The 20,761-nt window shown below is 38.8% G+C and overlaps 2 protein-coding genes across 2 annotated transcripts in view; one reads left to right on the plus strand and one right to left on the minus strand.

Moving 5' to 3' along the window:
- Positions 1-2,256, plus strand: part of LOC121380068 (rhomboid-related protein 3-like) — a 79,343-nt gene extending 77,087 nt beyond the window's left edge. The window contains exons 10-11 of the mRNA XM_041508811.1: positions 563-617; positions 2,008-2,256. Of these exons, the coding sequence (XP_041364745.1) occupies positions 563-617; positions 2,008-2,243 (291 nt within the window). The 3' untranslated portion in view covers positions 2,244-2,256. The remainder of the gene's footprint in view (positions 1-562; positions 618-2,007) is intronic.
- A 630-nt stretch (positions 2,257-2,886) lies between these two features.
- LOC121379521 (acidic repeat-containing protein-like) lies at positions 2,887-4,573 on the minus strand. The gene is made up of 3 exons (XM_041508166.1): positions 4,553-4,573; positions 3,724-4,432; positions 2,887-2,948 (listed from the first exon to the last, which is right to left on the minus strand). The coding sequence occupies exons 1-3, from the start codon at positions 4,571-4,573 to the stop codon at positions 2,887-2,889; spliced, it is 792 nt and encodes a 263-aa protein (XP_041364100.1).
- Positions 4,574-20,761: the final 16,188 nt, after the last annotated feature.

Genomic DNA, 20,761 nt, shown 5'->3' on the forward strand with positions numbered 1-20,761 from the left:
GTTTGGATTCCAGTCGAGGCATGGGATTTTTAATCCAGATACCGACTCCAAACCCTGAGTGAGTCCTCCGCAAGGCTCAATGGGTAGGTGTAAACCGACCAGTGATCCATAACTGGTTCAGCAAAGGCCATGGTTTGTGCTATCCTGCCTGTGGGAAGTGCAAATAAAAGATCCCTTGCTGCTAATTGGAAAGAGTAGCCCATGTAGTGGCGACAGCGGGTTTCCTCTCAAAATCTGTGTGGTCCTTAACCATATGTCTAACACCATATAACCGTCAATAAAATGTGTTGAGCATCGTTAAATCAAACATTTCTTTCTTTCTTTTCTTTCATTGTCATTGAAAAGTAGTATCATAATGAATGTGGTTAGTTTTACATTCATACACAAATTAACCAAAAACCTTCTGGTCTATCTTTGCCAGTTAGATGTCTGGAAAGGATCACTTTAGAGCATGACATTTAATTTTTAAAAATTAGTTTTCGAATGCAGTTTTGGTACATTTGTTTTAATTATTAAAAGTGATATTAATTATTACCTGTCATAAAAATGTTTCTCTTTTCAGAATTATTCACATATGGAGTTAGGAATTTTAAAACTGACAGCTGTTTTTCTTATTGGTAAGTGTATTGAACAATCAGATTGAAGTAGATCTTACTACCACTCTGAGCTGATATTCATTAACGGATCTCACACAAGCCAATGTTAGTTTTAGTGATGTTCCATTGATGGATTATCATCGGAACTTGCTCTGTTGGACTCTGGATGTGATGATTAATTGTAAAAATCCATAATGGATTGTCACAATTTTGTTTAACTACAGTAAAAACCTGTCAAGACCGGACCCTCTGTAAACCAGAATTCCCTCAAAACCGGACGTTTTATGGAGTCCCTTTATAAAAACCAAGACAGAACTTAACCTCTCTAAACCAGATCCCTCTTAAACCTGGGCATTTGTCTTGGTCCCAAGGGTGTCTGGTTTAGAGGGGTTTCACTGTATAACTGTTTTACCATTCTGATGATGTAAATATGTTGGGAATGGGGTTTCTTTTCATGTGTACATAATGAAAAAAGAAGATAATAGTTATTAAAGGTAAAATGAGTGATTTCTATGATTTTTATATGCCCATAACCATGACCTACTTTTCATGCATTCATCAGGCCTAGGGGGAGGGGGGTCTGAAGGGACCGGCCCCCCTCTCAAGTATGAAAAAGGGAATCCTTGTATGGGCCATATCTTCCTTATCACTTCATATTGGATTATCTAACTTTGCTTCCAAGTACAGCGTGGGATTGCTGTGTGTTGTGTACCATAACTAGGTCACTGCCACCTATTTTTCACATATTGCTGCACATAAAAGGAAATCCTTGTTCAGGGCGACATCTTCCTTGTGAATTCATACAGGATCGGGCGGGACATAGCCCAGTGGTAAAGTGCTCGCTTGATGCACGGTCGGTTTGGGATTGATCCTCATCTGTGGGCCTATTGTGCTCTTCCTCATTCCAGTCAGTGGACCATGACTGGTATATCAAAGACAATGGTATGTGCTATCCTGTCTGTGGGATGGTACATATAAAAAATCCCTTGCTACTAATGGAAAAATGTAGCGGGTTTCCTCTCTAAGACTAAATGTCAAAATTACCAAATGTTTTACATCCAATACAGGATGGGGGTCTGGGTGAGCAAAATATTTCGCCAAATTGTCTATTAAACTTCAAAAATTGCAGAATCGACAGTTATTTTCTTTAAAAATGTCAATTATTACATGAATATTTTTTTATTTCACCAAATTAAAATGAAATTTGCCAACTGCTTTCAAAATCGGTAATTGGTTAATTTGGCAAATTTGGCAAGTGCCAGAGCTATCCCTGCAATAGCTGATGATTAATATATCAATGTGCTCTAGTGGTGTTGTTAAACAAACGAAAAACTCTAAAGATTTCATACAGGATCATCAAACTTTGCATACTTTCATGTAACAATTTGTTTTTTTCTTCGTCTTCTTTCAGCTAGTGCTGACGTAGGGTTTGCGATCTGGGATCGGTACACCCACAAGAGTGAGTCGGCTCCTCCAATTGGCTACACGGCCCACCTGATGGGCGCCCTAGCGGGGCTGACCATTGGTCTGGTCGTTTTGAAGAATTTTGAGCAGAAGCTTCATGAACAGTACATGTGGTGGGTGGCTCTAGCCGTGTACTTCGGGTGTGTCGTGTTCGCTATTTTTTGGAATATTTTTTACTACTGAGACATCTTTCGGATGGACATTTATTCTGTGTGCAATGACATTGTTTTTTTGTTTTTTTTTACCAATGTTATTTATATGCCAGATGAAAATAGGGCAGTTACATTTACACACTTGTTGTTTTGTTATTGTTGGTGTGATCGTGCAATGGTTGCGCTTGTTGGAACTTTTACTTGCTCTCCTGTGTGGTATTTCTGTTTAAAACTTATATTTATTTTTCTGGGTTTTCTATAAAAAAAAGCCACCTTTCTTTGGGTACTTAAATTAATGGATCGAAAAGGTAGAATCTTAAATTAGTATAATATGTATAAATGTATGTATAATACACATATTTGCATTGTGTTCTTAAATTCATTGACTGCACTAGTCCATGAATGACACAGAAATTAGATAACAATGGACAAAAATTATTCCACAGTAAGAGGTTTTTGTTTTCATGACAACCAAGAACACACCAAAATGAGAGTAGTGTAAGCAATAACCTGTATGTTTCAACCAAAATTACTTTCAAAAATCGAATATGAAAATTCTGGTGTATGTAAAATGCACCAAAGCACAGCTATAAGGTTTTATAGACATCAGGACAAAGAAGAATTCACCAGATGTACTAAAAAGGAATGCTCTAAGCAATAATTAACTGCATGTTTCAACCAAAATTGTGAAAATTCTGGTGTATGCCATGTGGACACACAAGACAGCCTTGAGCCTCTGCAGACATAAGCATAACAATGGACAATAATCAAAGCAATAAACTACGTTTAAACCAGAAATACCACACAGGTTTTATTCAGAGGACTGTGTACCTATAACATGGTGTGACCATCTTCATCATCATTTAATGGTTGAAGAGGAAAACTGATTCTAAGCATTGCTGTGGTCATTCATATACGTTGTCATCACTAAGCATTGCTGTGGTCATTCATATACGTTGTCATCACTAAGCATTGCTGTGGTCATTCATATACGTTGTCATCACTAAGCATTGCTGTGGTCATTCATATACGTTGTCATCACTTAAGTGTTGCCTTTGACATTCATTTGAATGTCATCATTATCTTCACTTGTTATATCATCCACACATCATCAATATCAATTTAATTATTCTCAACACATCACCAATTCCAGTTCCAAATGTTGCAGTTAAAAAACCCAAAAGATCTCAGATTGTTTTAATCCATGTCATTACTTCCCATTACTGGTGTCATTCAACAATGCAGGTGGAAACTTATATTAACCCTTTACTTCTTCATTTCTTCAGTTCATTCTGTTGAGATGGTCAGGGTCAAAGTGGTTAAAAGAAGTAAACATTACTGCAATTTATCACTCACATAATTATCATGATCTAAAATAGTCAAACCAAAACTATCATCATCATCACTACTAGTAATCAACATCATCATCATCCTCACTAGAGCCACCACCATCATCGTCATTATCACCATCACCACAATCATCACCATCATTATCATCGCTAACACATCACCATCATCATCATCATCAGTGGCATTGAAATAATCACCAATACCATCATCATCTTCATCATCAGTGGTATTCAAATCATAACCAATACCATCATCATTTTCATCATCTGTGGTATTCAAATCATAACCAATACCATCATCATTTTCATCATCTGTGGTATTCAAATCGTAACCAATACCATCATCATCTTCATCATCTATGGTATTCAAATCGTAACCAATACCATCATCATCTTCATCATCTATGGTATTCAAATCGTAACCAATACCATCATCATCTTCATCATCTATGGTATTCAAATCGTAACCAATACCATCATCATTTGCATCATCAGTAGCACTCAAATCATCACCAATACCATCATCATCTTCATCATCTATGGTATTCAAATCGTAACCAATAACATCATCATTTGCATCATCAGTAGCACTCAAATCATCACCAATACCATCATCATCTTCATCATCTATGGTATTCAAATCATAACCAATACCATCATCATCTTCATCATCTATGGTATTCAAATCGTAACCAATACCATCATCATCTTCATCATCTATGGTATTCAAATCGTAACCAATACCATCATCATCTTCATCATCTATGGTATTCAAATCGTAACCAATACCATCATCATTTGCATCATCAGTAGCACTCAAATCATCACCAATACCATCATCATCTTCAGGTGTATTTCTATTTGTTGAAATCTGATCTCAGACGTCATCAACATTGATATCATCAGATCATCACAGTCTTCATCATCATTATAATATATTGTCTGTTTATAGATTCTGATATTAACTTCAACAAATACTGTCACTCCATACCCCCGACGTTGTTGCAGCCATGTTGGTTGGGTTACAACAAAAAGAAATGTTTAAAACATTGGTTTCGGTGTTCTGTTTATAATCTATGTGTTGTTTTTCTTTTTCATAATCTAATAACTTTTTTAAACTTGTACTACTTTTATCATCTGTCTTGGTTAATCCTTCATCAGATATTTTAATATTTATGATCATTTTGTGACAATAGTGACATTTTCTAATGCTATATTTTGTTTGTCATTTTGAAAAAAAAATGCTTATAAAAAAATAAAATTTCCTGAGTGTTCTTGAAATAGAATTTTTGACACTATAAAGTGAAATAATTATGAATGAAAATTGACAATCAGTGATTTTAGAGTTTTGTAAATGTATAGCACCAAATTCACTAAATGTGATGACAGTGAATTTATTTGAGGCCATTATAAATTAAATGCTAGATTTTCATCCAATGGGGGGCCCACTGACGGGGATTGATCCCAGACCGACTGCACAGCAAGCGAGTGCTGTACCACTGAGCTACGTCCTGCCCTGCTATCAAACTGGGGGCAGGTGTGAAAATATTAATACACGTGTATATATAGATAGATAGATAGATAGATAGATAGATATAGATATATCTCTTTTTCTTTCTTTTTTCTGGACATTAGAAATGCTATACCTTAAACAAAAAATAATGTTCACCAATAAAAAACATGAGGAGAGGGCCTTATCCTCGCGGTGGGCTAGGATAAAAATATATGATTTATTTTATAATGGCCTTAGGTGTGATTAAGTCTTGAACACGGACAGAATATGAAGTGTGTACAAACTAAACACCTGCAGCTGAAACCCTCTAAACTGGACACCCAAGAGACCAAGTAAAAAGTCCAGTTTTAAGGGGTATCCCGTTTAGAGAGGTTCTGTTCTGTACTGATATTTAAAAAGGGACAGTCAAAACATCCCATTTTGAGAAAATTCCTGTTTATTTTTTTTCAATCAGTTGTAGTCGTACTTTTGTCACTGAGACACAATCCATAAACACTGTGATGGCAGGACCATTGTTTGATAATATGCATGGGCATGTCTTTATGTCCTCTGGGCCTTGAGACTCTGAAACCTTGTTATACATGCATACACATCTCTACAGTCAAACCTCATTATACATACATACACGTCTCTACAGTCAAACCTTGTTATACATACATACATACACGTCTCTACAGTCAAACCTAGTTATACATACATACACGTCTCTACAGTCAACCCTAGTTATACATACACGTCTCTACAGTCAAACCTAGTTATACATACACGTCTCTACAGTCAAACCTAGTTATACATACATACATACACGTCTCTACAGTCAAACCTTGTTATACATACATACACGTCTCTACAGTCAAACCTTGTTATACATACATACACGTCTCTACAGTCAAACCTTGTTATACATACATACACGTCTCTACAGTCAAACCTTGTTATACATACATACACGTCTCTACAGTCAAACCTCATTATACATACATACACGTCTCTACAGTCAAACCTAGTTATACATACATACACGTCTCTACAGTCAAACCTTGTTATACATACATACACGTCTCTACAGACAAACCTCCTTATACATACATACACGTCTCTACAGACAAACCTCCTTATACATACATACACGTCTCTACAGTCAAACCTCGTTATACATACATACACGTCTCTACAGTCAAACCTCATTATACATACATACACGTCTCTACAGTCAAACCTCATTATACATACATACACGTCTCTACAGTCAAACCTCATTATACATACTTACACGTCTCTACAGTCAAACCTCATTATACATACGTCTCTACAGTCAAACCTCATTATACATACACGTCTCTACAGTCAAACCTCATTATACATACATACACGTCTCTACAGTCAAACCTCATTATACATACATACACGTCTCTACAGTCAAACCTCATTATACATACATACATACACGTCTCTACAGTCAAACCTCGTTATACATACATGCACGTCTCTACAGTCAAACCTTGTTATACATACATACACGTCTCTACAGTCAAACCTCGTTATACATACATACACGTCTCTACAGTCAAACCTAGTTATACATACATACATCTCTACATACCTCGTCTCTACAGTCAAGTCAAACCTCGTTATACATACATACACGTCTCTACAGTCAAACCTAGTTATACATACATACATGTCTCTACAGTCAAACCTCATTATACATACATACATACATGTCTCTACAGTCAAACCTTGTTATACATACATACACGTCTCTACAGTCAAACCTCATTATACATACATACACGTCTCTACAGTCAAACCTTGTTATACATACATACATACATGTCTCTACAGTCAAACCTCGTTATACATACATACACGTCTCTACAGTCAAACCTCATTATACATACATACACGTCTCTACAGTCAAACCTCATTATACATACATACACGTCTCTACAGTCAAACCTCAAACATACTCTACAGTTCATTATACATACATACATGTCTCTACAGTCAAACCTCATTATACATACATACAAACGTCTCTACAGTCAAACCTCATTATACATACATACACGTCTCTACAGTCAAACCTCATTATACATACATACACGTCTCTACAGTCAAACCTCATTATACATACATACACGTCTCTACAGTCAAACCTCATTATACATACATACACGTCTCTACAGTCAAACCTCATTATACATACATACACGTCTCTACAGTCAAACCTCATTATACATACATACACGTCTCTACAGTCAAACCTCATTATACATACATACACGTCTCTACAGTCAAACCTCATTATACATACATACACGTCTCTACAGTCAAACCTCATTATACATACGTCTCTACAGTCAAACCTCGTTATACATACACATCTCTACAGTCAAACCTCATTATACATATGTCTCTACAGTCAAACCTCATTATATGTATGTCTCTACAGTCAAACCTCATTATATGTATGTCTCTACAGTCAAACCTCATTATACATACATGTCTCTACAGTCAAACCTGGGTTAAACATGCCCCAAGTTCAGTCAACAAATGTTCGTAAACTATTTGATTGATTCCCGAAGTGGTAATTCAGTTTACTGTGTAGTGTAAAAATCAGTCTAGCTAAAGTTAGTGTTAAAAGCAGTTAACTGAACTTACAGCTGGTTTCCATACGGTTGTTAAGAAATGCAGATATCTGATAGATGCTGACTTGATGTTATTTAAAGCATGTGTGTTTTGTGTAATGACACACTGGAGACCACTGAAGTTTATTAAAGTCACAGACCTTAGTTTCAACCCATGAAACTGGACACTAAATGTGGTTAATCTACAAACCTGAAACACATTTGGTTAGAGTGTTACAATAGAGTGAAACAAGAGTATCTGATGTTGAAATGGAGAAATACCCTCAAAAGTAGACTAGAGCTCGTCTTCATAACTGTTACTTCTCAAAGGTACGTGTATTTTTAGAAATATTAAAAATTAATTTTGTGGTATTAGAAAGACTAGAATTGGTAGAAGTCGATAAAACAATAACACTGAAGTAATGTCTGATACCACAAATGGCTCTAACAGTGAAAAATATGCTGTGCTGTTTAACAACTAGGGTCTGTCGCTTTCACCATCGGTACCGGCCTCGGTGGCGTCGTGGTTAGGCCATCGGTCTACAGGCTGGTAGGTACTGGGTTCGGATCCCAGTCGAGGAATGGGATTTTTAATCCAGATACCGACTCCAAACCCTGAGTGAGTGCTCCGCAAGGCTCAATGGGTAGGTGTAAACCACTTGCACCGACCAGTGATCCATAACTGGTTCAACAAAGGCCATAGTTTGCACTATCCTGCCTGTGGGAAGCGCAAATAAAAGATCCCTTGCTGCTAATCAGAAAGAGTAGCCCATGTAGTGGTGACAGCGGGATTCCTCTCAAAATCTGTGTGGTCCGTAACCATATGACGCCATATAACCATAAATAAAATGAGTTGAGTGCGTCGTTAAATAAAACATTTCTTTCTTTCTTTCTTTCATCATCGGATGTCATACATTTGGTAATTTTGACATATAGTCTTTGAGAGGAAACCCGTTACATTTTTTTTTTCCATTAGCAGCAAGAGATCAATTTTTTATGCTCTTCAAATTTTCAGGTGTTAAAATATGATATTTACAGCACTCTGGACAGAGTAACAGGCAAAAGTGTAGTGACTAAATGCCAACATTACCAGTAGTACAGGGTTGGGTATGAGTAACAGTTAATTTTCTGTCACCGTGGATCAGGGTACTGGTTGCTGTCACTCTGCTGCCAGTCATTTGATCCTTTATTTCTTTCAATCAGTATACAAATACACATAACTTAAATTCATGTTGATAATTATCAATTTGTAGGAAATCCAGTACACTCCTGGACATATTGGTGTATGTGACCTTCAAATGTGTTTTATGTCAAACAGAATGGGCACATTTCTCGGGAACTAAGGTCAGTCACTTTAAAAGCATATCAAAGGCCATGTATGTACTGTTCCTGTCTGTGAAAAAGTACATTTAAAGATCCCTTGTTGCTAATTGATTAATGTTTTAGTTGTTGTTTTTTTAACGACACCACTAGAGCACATTGATTTATTACTGGATGTCAATCATTCGGTAATTACAACATATAGTCTTAGAGAGGAAACCCACTACATTTTTTCCCATAAGTAGCAAGGGATCTTGTATATATCCCACAGACAGGATAACACATACCACAGCCTTTGATATACTAGTTGTGGTGCACTGGCTGGAACGAGAAATATCCTAATGGTCCCACTGACGGGGATCAATCCTAAACCGACTGCGCATCAAGCGAGTGCTTTACTACTGGGCTATGTCCCGCCTCTTTGATTAATATAGCAAGTCTCCACCAAATGTGTAAGAATTAACAAATGTTTAATATCCAAAAGTAGATGATTGATTAATAAATGTGCTCTAGTGGTGTCATTAAACAAAACCAACAATCATGATTAAAAAGATGGTATATTAACACTAGTTTGACTGTATGTTGTAAATTCATAACAATAAATAAATAAAATATATAAAACATGACATTTGCTTTCTGTTCTATGATTTTCACACCAAAAATAACAACCGAGTGGGGTGTGTTTTTTCCATCTTCATCATCGTTCAACATAGGGCAATTAAATGAAAGGACTTTGACAGAGGCCTGCAAGAATGATATTTGAAGCAGAGTTACAAGGTATTGTAAGGGGTGTGGTTATTAAAGAATACAATTACAAGTATTAGTCCAAATATTTCAATGAAATTAAAAAACAAAAAAAGTACTGGTGAATAAAAATGCTTATTACAGTGGTGATGTGAAGACTCAGCCTTTTATGACTTTTCTTGTTTACCATTTCTCAACAATAGTTAAGGTTATAAAATTATACATGTAAGGTAAACATCTAATAAATCAATTTCAGGGGAAATTTATCTTACAGAGTAATTTAAATGGGGAAAAAATCGCAGCCTCCCTCCTCCAGAAAACCCACTACCACCTCCAACAACATCAACCACAAAACAAACAATTGACTATTGTAATAGACCAGTACTGTGACTTATTATAGATTTTCTGTAGCCTCTGGGTTTTTCTCTATAGTCTCAGGACGACCATGGCATTGAAAAGGTCTTTGTCTGACTGTGTTCAGCATATACAAAATTGACTTATTGTGTGATCAGTTCATAGTATCATTATTAAATGCAGATTTAACAAGATTACACTATTATATAATTAAGTGTATGTGTCCGTCTCTTCGTTTCTTCTTCTTCTTCTCTCTCTCTCTCTCTCTCTCTCTCTCTCTCTCTCTCTCTCTCTCTCTCTCTCTCTCTCTCTCTCTCTCTCTCTCTCTGTGTGTGTGTGTGTGTGTGTGTCTGTCTGTCTCTGTTTCTCTCTCTCACACACACACTCCCTCTGTCTGTGTGTGTATCTCTCTCTTTCTCTGTCTCTCTCCCTCGCTCTCTCTCTCTCTCTCTCTCTTTCTCTCTCTCTCTCTCTCTCTCTCTCTCTCTCTCTCTCTCTCTCTCTCTCTCTCTCTCTCTCTCTCTCTCTCTCAGTTATGCACATTAGTGAGTTGACAGAGGTGATTCAATATTTTATCTGAAAGATATAACAATATAATATACTCTGTCAAAAAAGAAATGCATAGGTGATAGGGAATAAAAGGCAGGAAATGTTTTTATTTAACGATGCACTCAACACATTTTATTTACGGTTATATGGTGTCAGACATATGCTTAAGGACCACACAAATATAGAGAGGAAACCTGCTGTCACCACTTCATGGGCTACTCTTTTCGATAAGCAGCAAGGGCTCTTTTATATGCACCATCCCACAGACAGTATAACACATACTACAGCCTTTGATATACCAGTCATGGTGCACAGGCTGGAGTGAGAAATAGCCCAGTGGGCCCACCGACGGGGATCAATCCCAGACCGACCGCACATCAAGCGAACGCTTTACCACTGGGCTACGTCCCGCCCCAGATAGGGAAAGAAGAAAGTGTTATATTTTACAAACTATCGGTTTTTTTTTTTTTACAATGTTGCTGAATGACCATGTTTCTTAATGTTCCTGGAATGCCCAAATGCACCCTAAAACAAATTTAACACACGTTGTGGCACGTTGTGAGATTTTGGCGAATGCACGTGAAACTCGGGGGGAAAAGATTGGGGTAGTGATTAGTATTTAAAACTGCAATGCTCGCAATGATGCCTCATTTCCATTTCGACGTAGACGAGTTACAAGATGCCAATATTAAGCCTGCCGAATCGAAACATTGCAATAGGCCTCCTCCAGTTAGGTGAATCGCAGTCAGCAGCCGCACGCCACATGAACGTCCATCAGAGCACCATTTCACGTCTCTGGGACAGGTACCAGCAGTTTCAATCAGCTGAAGACTGGCCCAGAAGTGGAAGACCTCGCATAACAACTGCAGTACAATATCGCTACATCCGGGTTCTGCACTTGCGTCACCGAACTGTCACAGCAACGAACGCCGCTGGACGCATACCTGGTTTGAGAAGGGTGTCTGCACAAACCATTCGGAACCGACTTCGAGAAGCTGGTTTACAGGCTAGGAGACCGTATGTTGGGGCCATCCTGCGACGTCAACATCGACATTTACGTGTTCGCTGGTGCATGAATGTACAGGGGTGGAATTTGGGAAACATGCGGCGAGTATGGTTCAGCGACGAGTCACGTTTCCTTCTACAGCGATGTGATGGACGACAACGTGTTTACAGACACCGCAATAAACGTTTTACCAACAACTGCGTCGCCTAAGGGTATGTCATGATGTGGGGAGCCATCTCATACACTGACAGAAGTGAACTTGTGTTCGTACAAGACAACCTGACGGCTGTATGCTATCGGGATGAAATTCTTCGCCGTCACATGTTTCCCATTTTGGATTGACAGAGAGCTATTTCAGCAGGACAGTGCCAGGCCGCATACAGCACGTGTAACAATGGATTTCCTACGGAATGAGAACATTAATGTGCTGCCATGGCCATCAAGATCGCCAGATCTCAACCCCATTGAACATGTATGGAACGAACTGGACAGACGTGTACGCCAGCGTGACCCGGAGCCTCAGACGCTTCTGCAACTGTCACATGCACTGCAGGAAGAATGGGCTAGGATTCCACGTGCCCGGATTCAGAGACTCATTCAGTCTATGCCAAGGAGATGTCGCGCAGTGATTGCTGCTGGTGGTGGTCACACAAGGTACCGATTTCAGCGCCCTCGTGCGACTCTATTTCGTGACGAAAACGCCTTCACTGCCATCAGTCCATAGCAAGAACATTGTCACATACTCATGTCAAATTTGATTTAGATACGATCATAAATAACGAAATTATGCCATTTTGTATTAAAAAGATAATTCCATGAATATTTCGCCTATGCTACTTTTTTGACAGAGTATATTATGTCTGAAACTCGTTAAAACATTCATGAAGATACGACCAATACACTTACATGTAAATAGTTCAGCAATTTAGCATGTTCACAAGACGATGGACAATCTCCCCTTCCCATCGAAGAAAACGTTACATTTAAGGACAGCTCTGACATATTTCAATAATATTAATTTAAACGTTTTGAATCAGGAGCGTTTGCGAATTAAACGCGCACGTGGATAATATTATGGGAGATAACTCTTAAAGGTTTAATGTATGTAGCTTTCATTATCTGGGACCTAATTACATGGGATCTAGTCGGTCTAGTGCTCGTCTGAGATGGTTGCGTCGAAGGATCGAATCACCTCAGTGGACCCATTTTCTGATGTTTGTTTTTCCCTGTTTTTCCCAGTATCGAAGGCTGTGTTACTTTATGTTCTGTCCTGTCTCTGGGAAACTGCATATAAAAGATTCCTTTCTGCTAATGGAAAAATGTAGCGGGTTTCCTCTCTGAGACTACAAGTAAAAACTTACAAATGTTTGACATCCATGATTAATGATGATTAATAAATCAATGTGCTTTAGTTATGGCGTTAAACAAACTAAACGTTTTAAACAAGAAACTTTTTAATTCACTAAATTATATAGTAGGGGAAACAAAATTTGAGTCACAAATGAATACGTTAAATAGCAATTAAAATAATAAGTATGAAAAAATGGCAAAATATTGCGGAAATACAGTAAAGTACTTTTATAACGAACCAGAAGGGACCATGACAGTTCGTTATAGTAGTAGTTCGTTGTACACGTTTGCATACGTTAGTTATTGATGTATAGGGAGATAAAACGGGACTGTACGATAAGTTCGTTCTATGCAGTAGATCGTGCTAAGCATGTTCGTTATAAGTGTACATTACTGTCAGTGGCGGATCCAGAAAATCTATTTGGGGGGGGGGGGGGGGGCAGTGACATGAGGCGGAATGCCAAGAGAACTTTGGGAGAGGTTTGGAGGGGGATCGTAAAGAAATTAAAATTAATATATAACAAAATTATAACTGTCGCAAAATTTAGTGGGCGGGCGGGCCTCTTCCCCCTCCCCAAGATCCGCCTCTTACTGTATATAAAATGTATGAACATGTCTCATATATTTAGCTATATAATTGTACCAATCTATGTCAAGTGCCGGAGACTTGGAGTTATCCAGAGGCTCCTATAGACTCGGGGGGAAAAAGAAGAGTAAAGTTTGTTTTATTTAACGACACCTCTAGAGCACATTGATTTTTATCTTATCTTCGGCTATTGGACGTCAAACATATGGTCATTCTGACATATTTCTTTAGAGGAAACCCGCTGCCGCCACATAGACTACTCTTTTCGATAAGCAGCAAGTTTTTTTTATATGCACTTCCCCACAGACAGGACAGCACATACCACGGCCTTTGATGAACCAGTCCTATAGACTGGAGGCGACTGTTGCGTTTTGATCAAATAATAAACCATATACGATCATTTCATTGCTGCTGGCCGCATGCGTTTCGCAGACGCACGCATCACACGCAATCAGTCTAGACCCTCTCGTTGAAACTAATGGATTTAGTGGTTGTTATTTTTTTGTATTTATTAATTATTTTTTTATTACGCGCCGCATTCAGTATATAATCGCCTTTACCCAGGCATGAGATATCAGCCCACTGGGTCCAGCAAGGGGGTTCGATCCTACGAAACTGTCCCGACTGAGCTAGATCCTGCCTCCAAGACAGAATCTACAACTTATGGTTGTGATGGCATGCGCTCATGAAGCACTGTCACGACAGTTGATGATTATGGGTGTTCGCAAAACGAAAGTACGTCCTGTCCTGCTGGTCAGGAAGGAAGGAAATGTTTTATTTAACGACGCACTCAACACATTTTATTTACAGTAATATGACGTCAGACATATGGTTAAGTTAAAAAAAAGTTTGTTTTGTTTAACGACACCACTAGAGCACATTGATTTATTCATCATCGGCTACTGGATGTCAAACACATGGTCATTTTGACAGTCATTAAAAGGAACCCCGCTAATTTTGTTCATTAGTAGCAAGGGATCTTTTATATGCATCATCCCACAGACAGGATAGCACATACCACGGCCTTTCATATACCAGTCGTGGTGCACTGACTGGGACGAGAAATAACCTAATGGGCCCACCGACGGGGGACATATGGTTAAGGACCACACAGATATTGAGAGGAAACCCGCTGTCGCCACTTCATGGGTTACTCTTTTCGATTAACAGCAAGGGATTTTTTTATATGCACCATCCCACAGACAGGATAGTATATACCACGGCCTTCGTTACACCAGTTGTGGAACACTGGCTGGAAAGAGACATAGCCCAATGGGTCCACCGACGGGGATCGATCCTAGACCGACCGCGCATCAAGCGAACGCTTTACACTGGGGTACGTCTCGCCCCTGCTGGTCAGAAGCACAGTCTGTAGTAGTAGTAGTGGAGTTACGATTATCGATTATGATCGAAAACTGATCCATGGGGTTCTAGCGATGTGATGATCGATTGTGAAATCCGATTACAACATAATAAATGTTATTGTCAAAGAGACGGGATACACATACGGTGCATTTTCTTAAAGGAAAATTGTTATGGTGATGGTCGATGATAAAATTTCAGTTGAATTCCAGCCAGGCGCGGATCTCAGTCGGGTGGGTCTAACTTGTAAGTTGTATTACAATGGTATTTTTATTCCACATATACCTGCCAGACGTATTCCAATACTATTTCACCACTTTTCGTTAAAGACACTTGTCGAGACCCCACGAAACCGATTAAAATGTTCAGGGAGTGTTATGGCAAGTCCACCACTGCTGCCCACTTTATATAAACAATATCCAAGCCAGTTCCCTTCTGCAAAGAATATGCAATTTGATACCTTGACACAGCTTGTTTCATGACAATCTAAACGAGATAATGTTCATAGTTATTAGATGAGTAGAAATAAAGTTTGTTTTGTTTAACACCGCTATAGCATATTGATTTATTAATCATCTGCTATTGGATGTCAAACATTTGGTCATTTTGACATATAGTCTTAGAGAGGAAACCCAATAAAAATTGCTGTAAACATTATAATAAAAACGTGAAACATTTCTTTGACGTGACGTCAACAATGCTTTGACGTTTTAATGATTAATGATGCCAAAGCGATACTACGTACATTTTTCTAAATCTAGTTTAACTTTAGAAATGTGCGAACAGAATGGCTGTTTTGACATTTATAATCACATTTATTTTCAATGTGTATAAATGCAAAATGTGCTTGCAATAATACTACCTAACGATGACTGCTAACCTAAGACTGACGGCGGAAGACGTGTGATTGGTGCCATATATTATGGTAGTAATTGCGTGACGGCAGCGGGTTTCCTCTCTAATTATCTGCGTGGTCCTTAACCATACGTCTGACGCCATATAATCATAATTAAACTGTTGAATACGTCGTTATATAAAACATTCAATCAATTATCATTGGCGTTGTTACCAATACACTATTCGTGTGGCACCGCCTTTATTAATTCCCTAATGGAGGGCTCAAAGAAAGAAAGAAATGTTTTATTTAACAACGCACTCAACACATTTTATTTACGGTTATATGGCGTCAGACATATGGTTAAGGACCACACAGATATTGAGAGAAGAAACCCGCTGTCGCCACTTCATGGGCTACTCTTTTCGATTAGCAGCAAGGGGTCTTTTATATGCACCATCCCACAGACAGGATAGCACATACCACGGCCTTTGATATACCAGTCCTTTCTGCACTGGCTGGAACGAGAAATAGCCCAATGGGCCCACCGACGGGGATCGATCCCACACCGACCGCGCATCGAGCGAGCGCTGTACCACTGGGCTACGTCTCGCCCCTGGAGGGCTCAAAGTACGATAGTATTTTTCAACACTCGAGGCAAATAAAATCTTATTACCGTATTTCGTTACTATTTAAGATGGTTTTTATATGTCAGATGTGAAATTTTCTTTATTTTGCTGTTATTAATTAGTACGGAGATACAAGACGTGAAAGTAAAACATTTTTATACTCGATTTTAAACGTTAAATCATAATTTACTTTTGACATTTTACATTGCAGATTCAAAGGTCAAGACATTCCATTTTTATTCATCAGTTCAAAAACGTCATTAAAAGTATTGAGAAGGTAATCTATCACAACAGCGAATTCAGGATTATCTTAAATCTGGTTTCCACAAAAACTGTAATCGATCATCGACTGACGCATATTTTTTTTTTTTTTTTTTTTTTTTAGTTTTTTTTTTTTAAGGAAAACAGACCACCTTTGACCGTGTTCCTGTAAATGTTTTCTTTATTCTGCGCCAGTGGCGATTTTATAAAAACGAGGATTTAGAGCATCCGAAATGAGAATTGACACGTTGTTTTAGTAATACTGAGGAATAAACATTTAAATTCAGTCCACCGCTTGTCGCTAACTTTCGTTAGACTGGTGTTTTTTTTACGCTACACAGGAAACCAATCAAATAGTTCGCAAACATTAGCGAAACGTTTGCTAGTTGAACTTGGGGGGGGGGGGGGGGGGGGGGGGGGGGGGGGGGGGGTCTGGGTGTAACTTAGCAAAAGACCACTCACCTAAGTGTGATGCGTCAAAGTATCGATCAATGCACCCATCCCCCTCCGATGGACTCGTTTCTTTTCTTTTGTTACCCAACGATTGGTGCATCAAAGGCCGTGGTATGTACTGTCCTGACTATGGGAAATGGTATATAAAATACCCCGTGTGCTTTTCGGCCTTCAGTTCAATTATATATTGTATGTAAGGCCATAAGCCCATATACAAGTTTAAATTCGATAATAGTAACCTAGTTGGCGGAAGCGGGTTTCCTGTATCTTAACCTAGACCAAGAGTTGAATTAACCATCCACGCAAGCCAAGCATACTGCGTTTCATTTTTTGCATATTCATTTTTTTCCAATAAAACATTCGAAGATTTTTGTTTTGCTTCTAGCAGCTTTAAGTCGCAGATTTTCGAAGTTAGCTCAGGCCACGATATCGTAAAACCGCCGTCAGCTATGGTGTTTGACGTAGTTTTACAATATCGTAGCGCTAAGATAACCAGGATGGTACTTATTCTAAAATAGCTTAGAGGGTGGATATTGTTACTAGTCTCCATCCCCTAAGAGCTAAGTATTAAAGCAGTCATGCATAGGGCTTTTCCAGTTGGACAAAATGGGCGCTTTTAAAATAAAATGCACTTTTTTATTGTTATTTGTTCTGCTAATACACCCCCCCCCCCACACACACACACCTTACCCCACCCGCCTTCTCTTGCTAGGTACGACCCTTGATTTTATTGCATCTATAACATCATCTGTCAATGGCAGGTCGTGACACGTTGGAGGCAGTTTCCTCCGTAATTTGTAATAATGGTTGAGCTCACTCGATTATGGTTCATACTGTGTGTTCATAGCCTCAGCGTCCGCGTTTTAGTGGCAGTGCGTCGATACCAGCGAAGCATAGGTTGTTTCTCAGTGTTAGAGCGTCTGCCGCGGTGCGCTAAGGTCCCGGGATCAATCGCCCTCGATGAACTCAATATTTTTTTTTTATATCCCCGCTACAGTTTCCAAGCTGGGACACCAAAATCTTGTGTGTGGGAATATGCTTCATTGATCCGAAACACTGTACTCTATGAACATAGGCTAATGTTTTACTACGTCTAATATGTGTATGGTATAAATAGGTCGTAACCGGCCTCGGTGGCGTCGTGGCAGGCCATCGGTCTACAGGCTGATAGGTACTGGGTTCGGATCCCAGTCGAGGCATGGGATTTTTAATCGAGATACCGACTCCAAACCCTGAGTGAGTGCTCCGCAAGGCTCAATGGGTAGGTGTAAACCACTTGCACCGACCAGTGATCCATAACTGGTTCAACAAAGGCCATGGTTTGTGCTATCCTGCCTGTGGGAAGCGCAAATAAAAGATCCTTTGCTGCCTGTCGTAAAAAGAGTAGCCTATGTGGCGACAGCGGGTTTCCTCTAAAAACAGTGTCAGAATGACCATATGTTTGACGTCCAATAGCCGATGATAAGATAAAAAATCAATGTGCTCTAGCGGCGTCGTTAAATAAAACAAACTTTACTTTTAAATAGGTCGTTATATGTTAACGTGTATTTTACCCTTTATAATTTACATAATGGAAATGACACTTTGTTCACATTATGCCAAAACACCACACATGTATACTAGTATATAGCTTTGGAAAATGAAATATATTTTGATTTTTCTTCAGTAGTCTCTCAAGTCTTGGTATAGTTTCTTTTGGACGTCCGTATATTTATTACACACATTACTGAAAACAAAAATGGACACGTGCTAACCAACCCATGGGCCACCTTTTTTAGTTTTTGCAATAAAGACATTTATAAACTGGTAGTACATGGAATTATCTGGATAAAGTATTTTGTTGGGGAGCAGCAACTTTTGGTGGTTTCAGCGGCGGCAGCACCACGCAGAGTAAACCAACCAAACACTCGAAGGGAAAAGTGACGCACAGTCTTACAATAATGGGCGGTGTACGTTAGAATACTATTGGACAACAGTTACCTATGCTGTTCAAGGATATGTTTAAAGCTTTTGGTGAAGTATTTTTGGGCTAAAAACATTATTAACTGTTGAACAGAATGGATTGTGCCGGACGTTTTTTGTGTTGTATTCCTCGTTAAAGTTGCTATATCCGGATACCATCGATTACGAAATAAAAATGCAGGCATAACTGCACTTTTACGTCTTGTGAATTGAGTAGTAGGTTTTTGACGATATCCATTAATAGCTATGACGAACGAGTGTAATAAAGGTGCAGTTGTGCTTTTATTTTGCATTAGTATTCGACATTCAACATGGAAACCGAATATAAGAGCTTTAACTGTTGGACTTCAATAAAGTAATTTTAATCAAACACTGACTCTCTTTTTTTGTCAACTCATGTATTATATTACTGGCCTATCCAGGTGTGGCTTATATTATACCACTGGCCTATCCAGGTGTGGCTTATATTATACCACTGGCCTATCCAGGTGTGGCTTATATTATACCACTGGCCTATCCAGGTGTGGCTTATATTATACCACTGGCCTATCCAGGTGTGGCTTATGTTTTCAAATATCCACTCTTAAAAGGGGAATAATTTTTGTTATATTAATTATATAATTATATATTAATAACATCACAAAGCGTTTAAACCGTGACCACTGTAGAATGTTCTTGTATAAACATAGAAAACTACATGAATGATCGTTACACACCGTTTAGCTCCTGAGTTGCTTCAAACTGTACCTAAGGAGCACACATTGGCGTTGCCTGGGGGGGGGGGAGGGGGTATTGTGCTCTGCCCAAGCACACATCTCCTCCCCCCCCCCCCCCCCCACACTACATTGTTTATGTTTGTCTGTCACCCTATTAACATGGGGCCGGGTCATAGCTCAGTGATACAGTGCTCGTCTGATGCACGATCCATCCCCGTCGGTGGGATAGTTTTCATTCCAGCCAGTGTTCCACAACTGCTATAACAAAGGCCGTGGTATGTAATATCATGTCAGTTGGATAGTGCAGTAACCCATGAAGTGGCGGCAGCGGGTTTCCTGTCTCAATATCTGTGTGATCCGTAACCATATGTCCGACGCCATATAACCGTAAATAAAATGTTTTCTTCCTTCTTCCTTCCTTCACTATCAGCAGTCTAAAAACAATGTGGTTGACCCTCCATGACATTGTGGTCCCCCACCAATATAAAATCCTAATAACGTCAATGGGAGCAAACGCGAGATGAATACAATTGTAAACGAAATGCAAGATAAATGATATCTGACTGACACAAGAGCTGGAGACACGAGTGTAGAATTCTTTTTCTGATATATCGTTTTCTTTGACATACAGGTTTAAGAGAAATTAAAACGTATTCTAAACCAAGTTATATACGGCGCTCGCGTTTACGTAATATACAGTTGACCTGTATATCATCTGACAATAGAAATGGACGTGTGTAGCCTTAATCTCAGTGGTTGTTTGGATTTATATGTAAGAAGCCAGTCAGATGCCTATTGATATCCAACATGTATCATATCGTCGTGTCGTAACATGTATCTTACACTGTTGCCTTCAACGTTTTATACAGAGGTACGCTTAGTGATTACTGTAAATAGTTCACATTTGTTTAGTGCATTTGACACTGTTCT

This window comes from Gigantopelta aegis, chromosome 8 (genome assembly GCF_016097555.1).
Source record: "Gigantopelta aegis isolate Gae_Host chromosome 8, Gae_host_genome, whole genome shotgun sequence".
NCBI classification, from domain to species: domain Eukaryota; kingdom Metazoa; phylum Mollusca; class Gastropoda; order Neomphalida; family Peltospiridae; genus Gigantopelta; species Gigantopelta aegis.

What these genes read in the sequence shown, in the direction of transcription:
- LOC121379521 (XM_041508166.1), bottom strand. Translation starts at nt 4,573, where the DNA reads ATGGCTGCAACAACGTCGGGG. An exon ending in TGGCTGCAACAACGTCGGGG is followed by an intron (nt 4,433 to 4,552) that starts GTATGGAGTGAC and finishes GTCTGAGATCAG; the next exon opens with ATTTCAACAAATAGAAATAC. An exon ending in CACTGATGATGATGATGATG is followed by an intron (nt 2,949 to 3,723) that starts GTGATGTGTTAG and finishes TTATGTCTGCAG; the next exon opens with AGGCTCAAGGCTGTCTTGTG.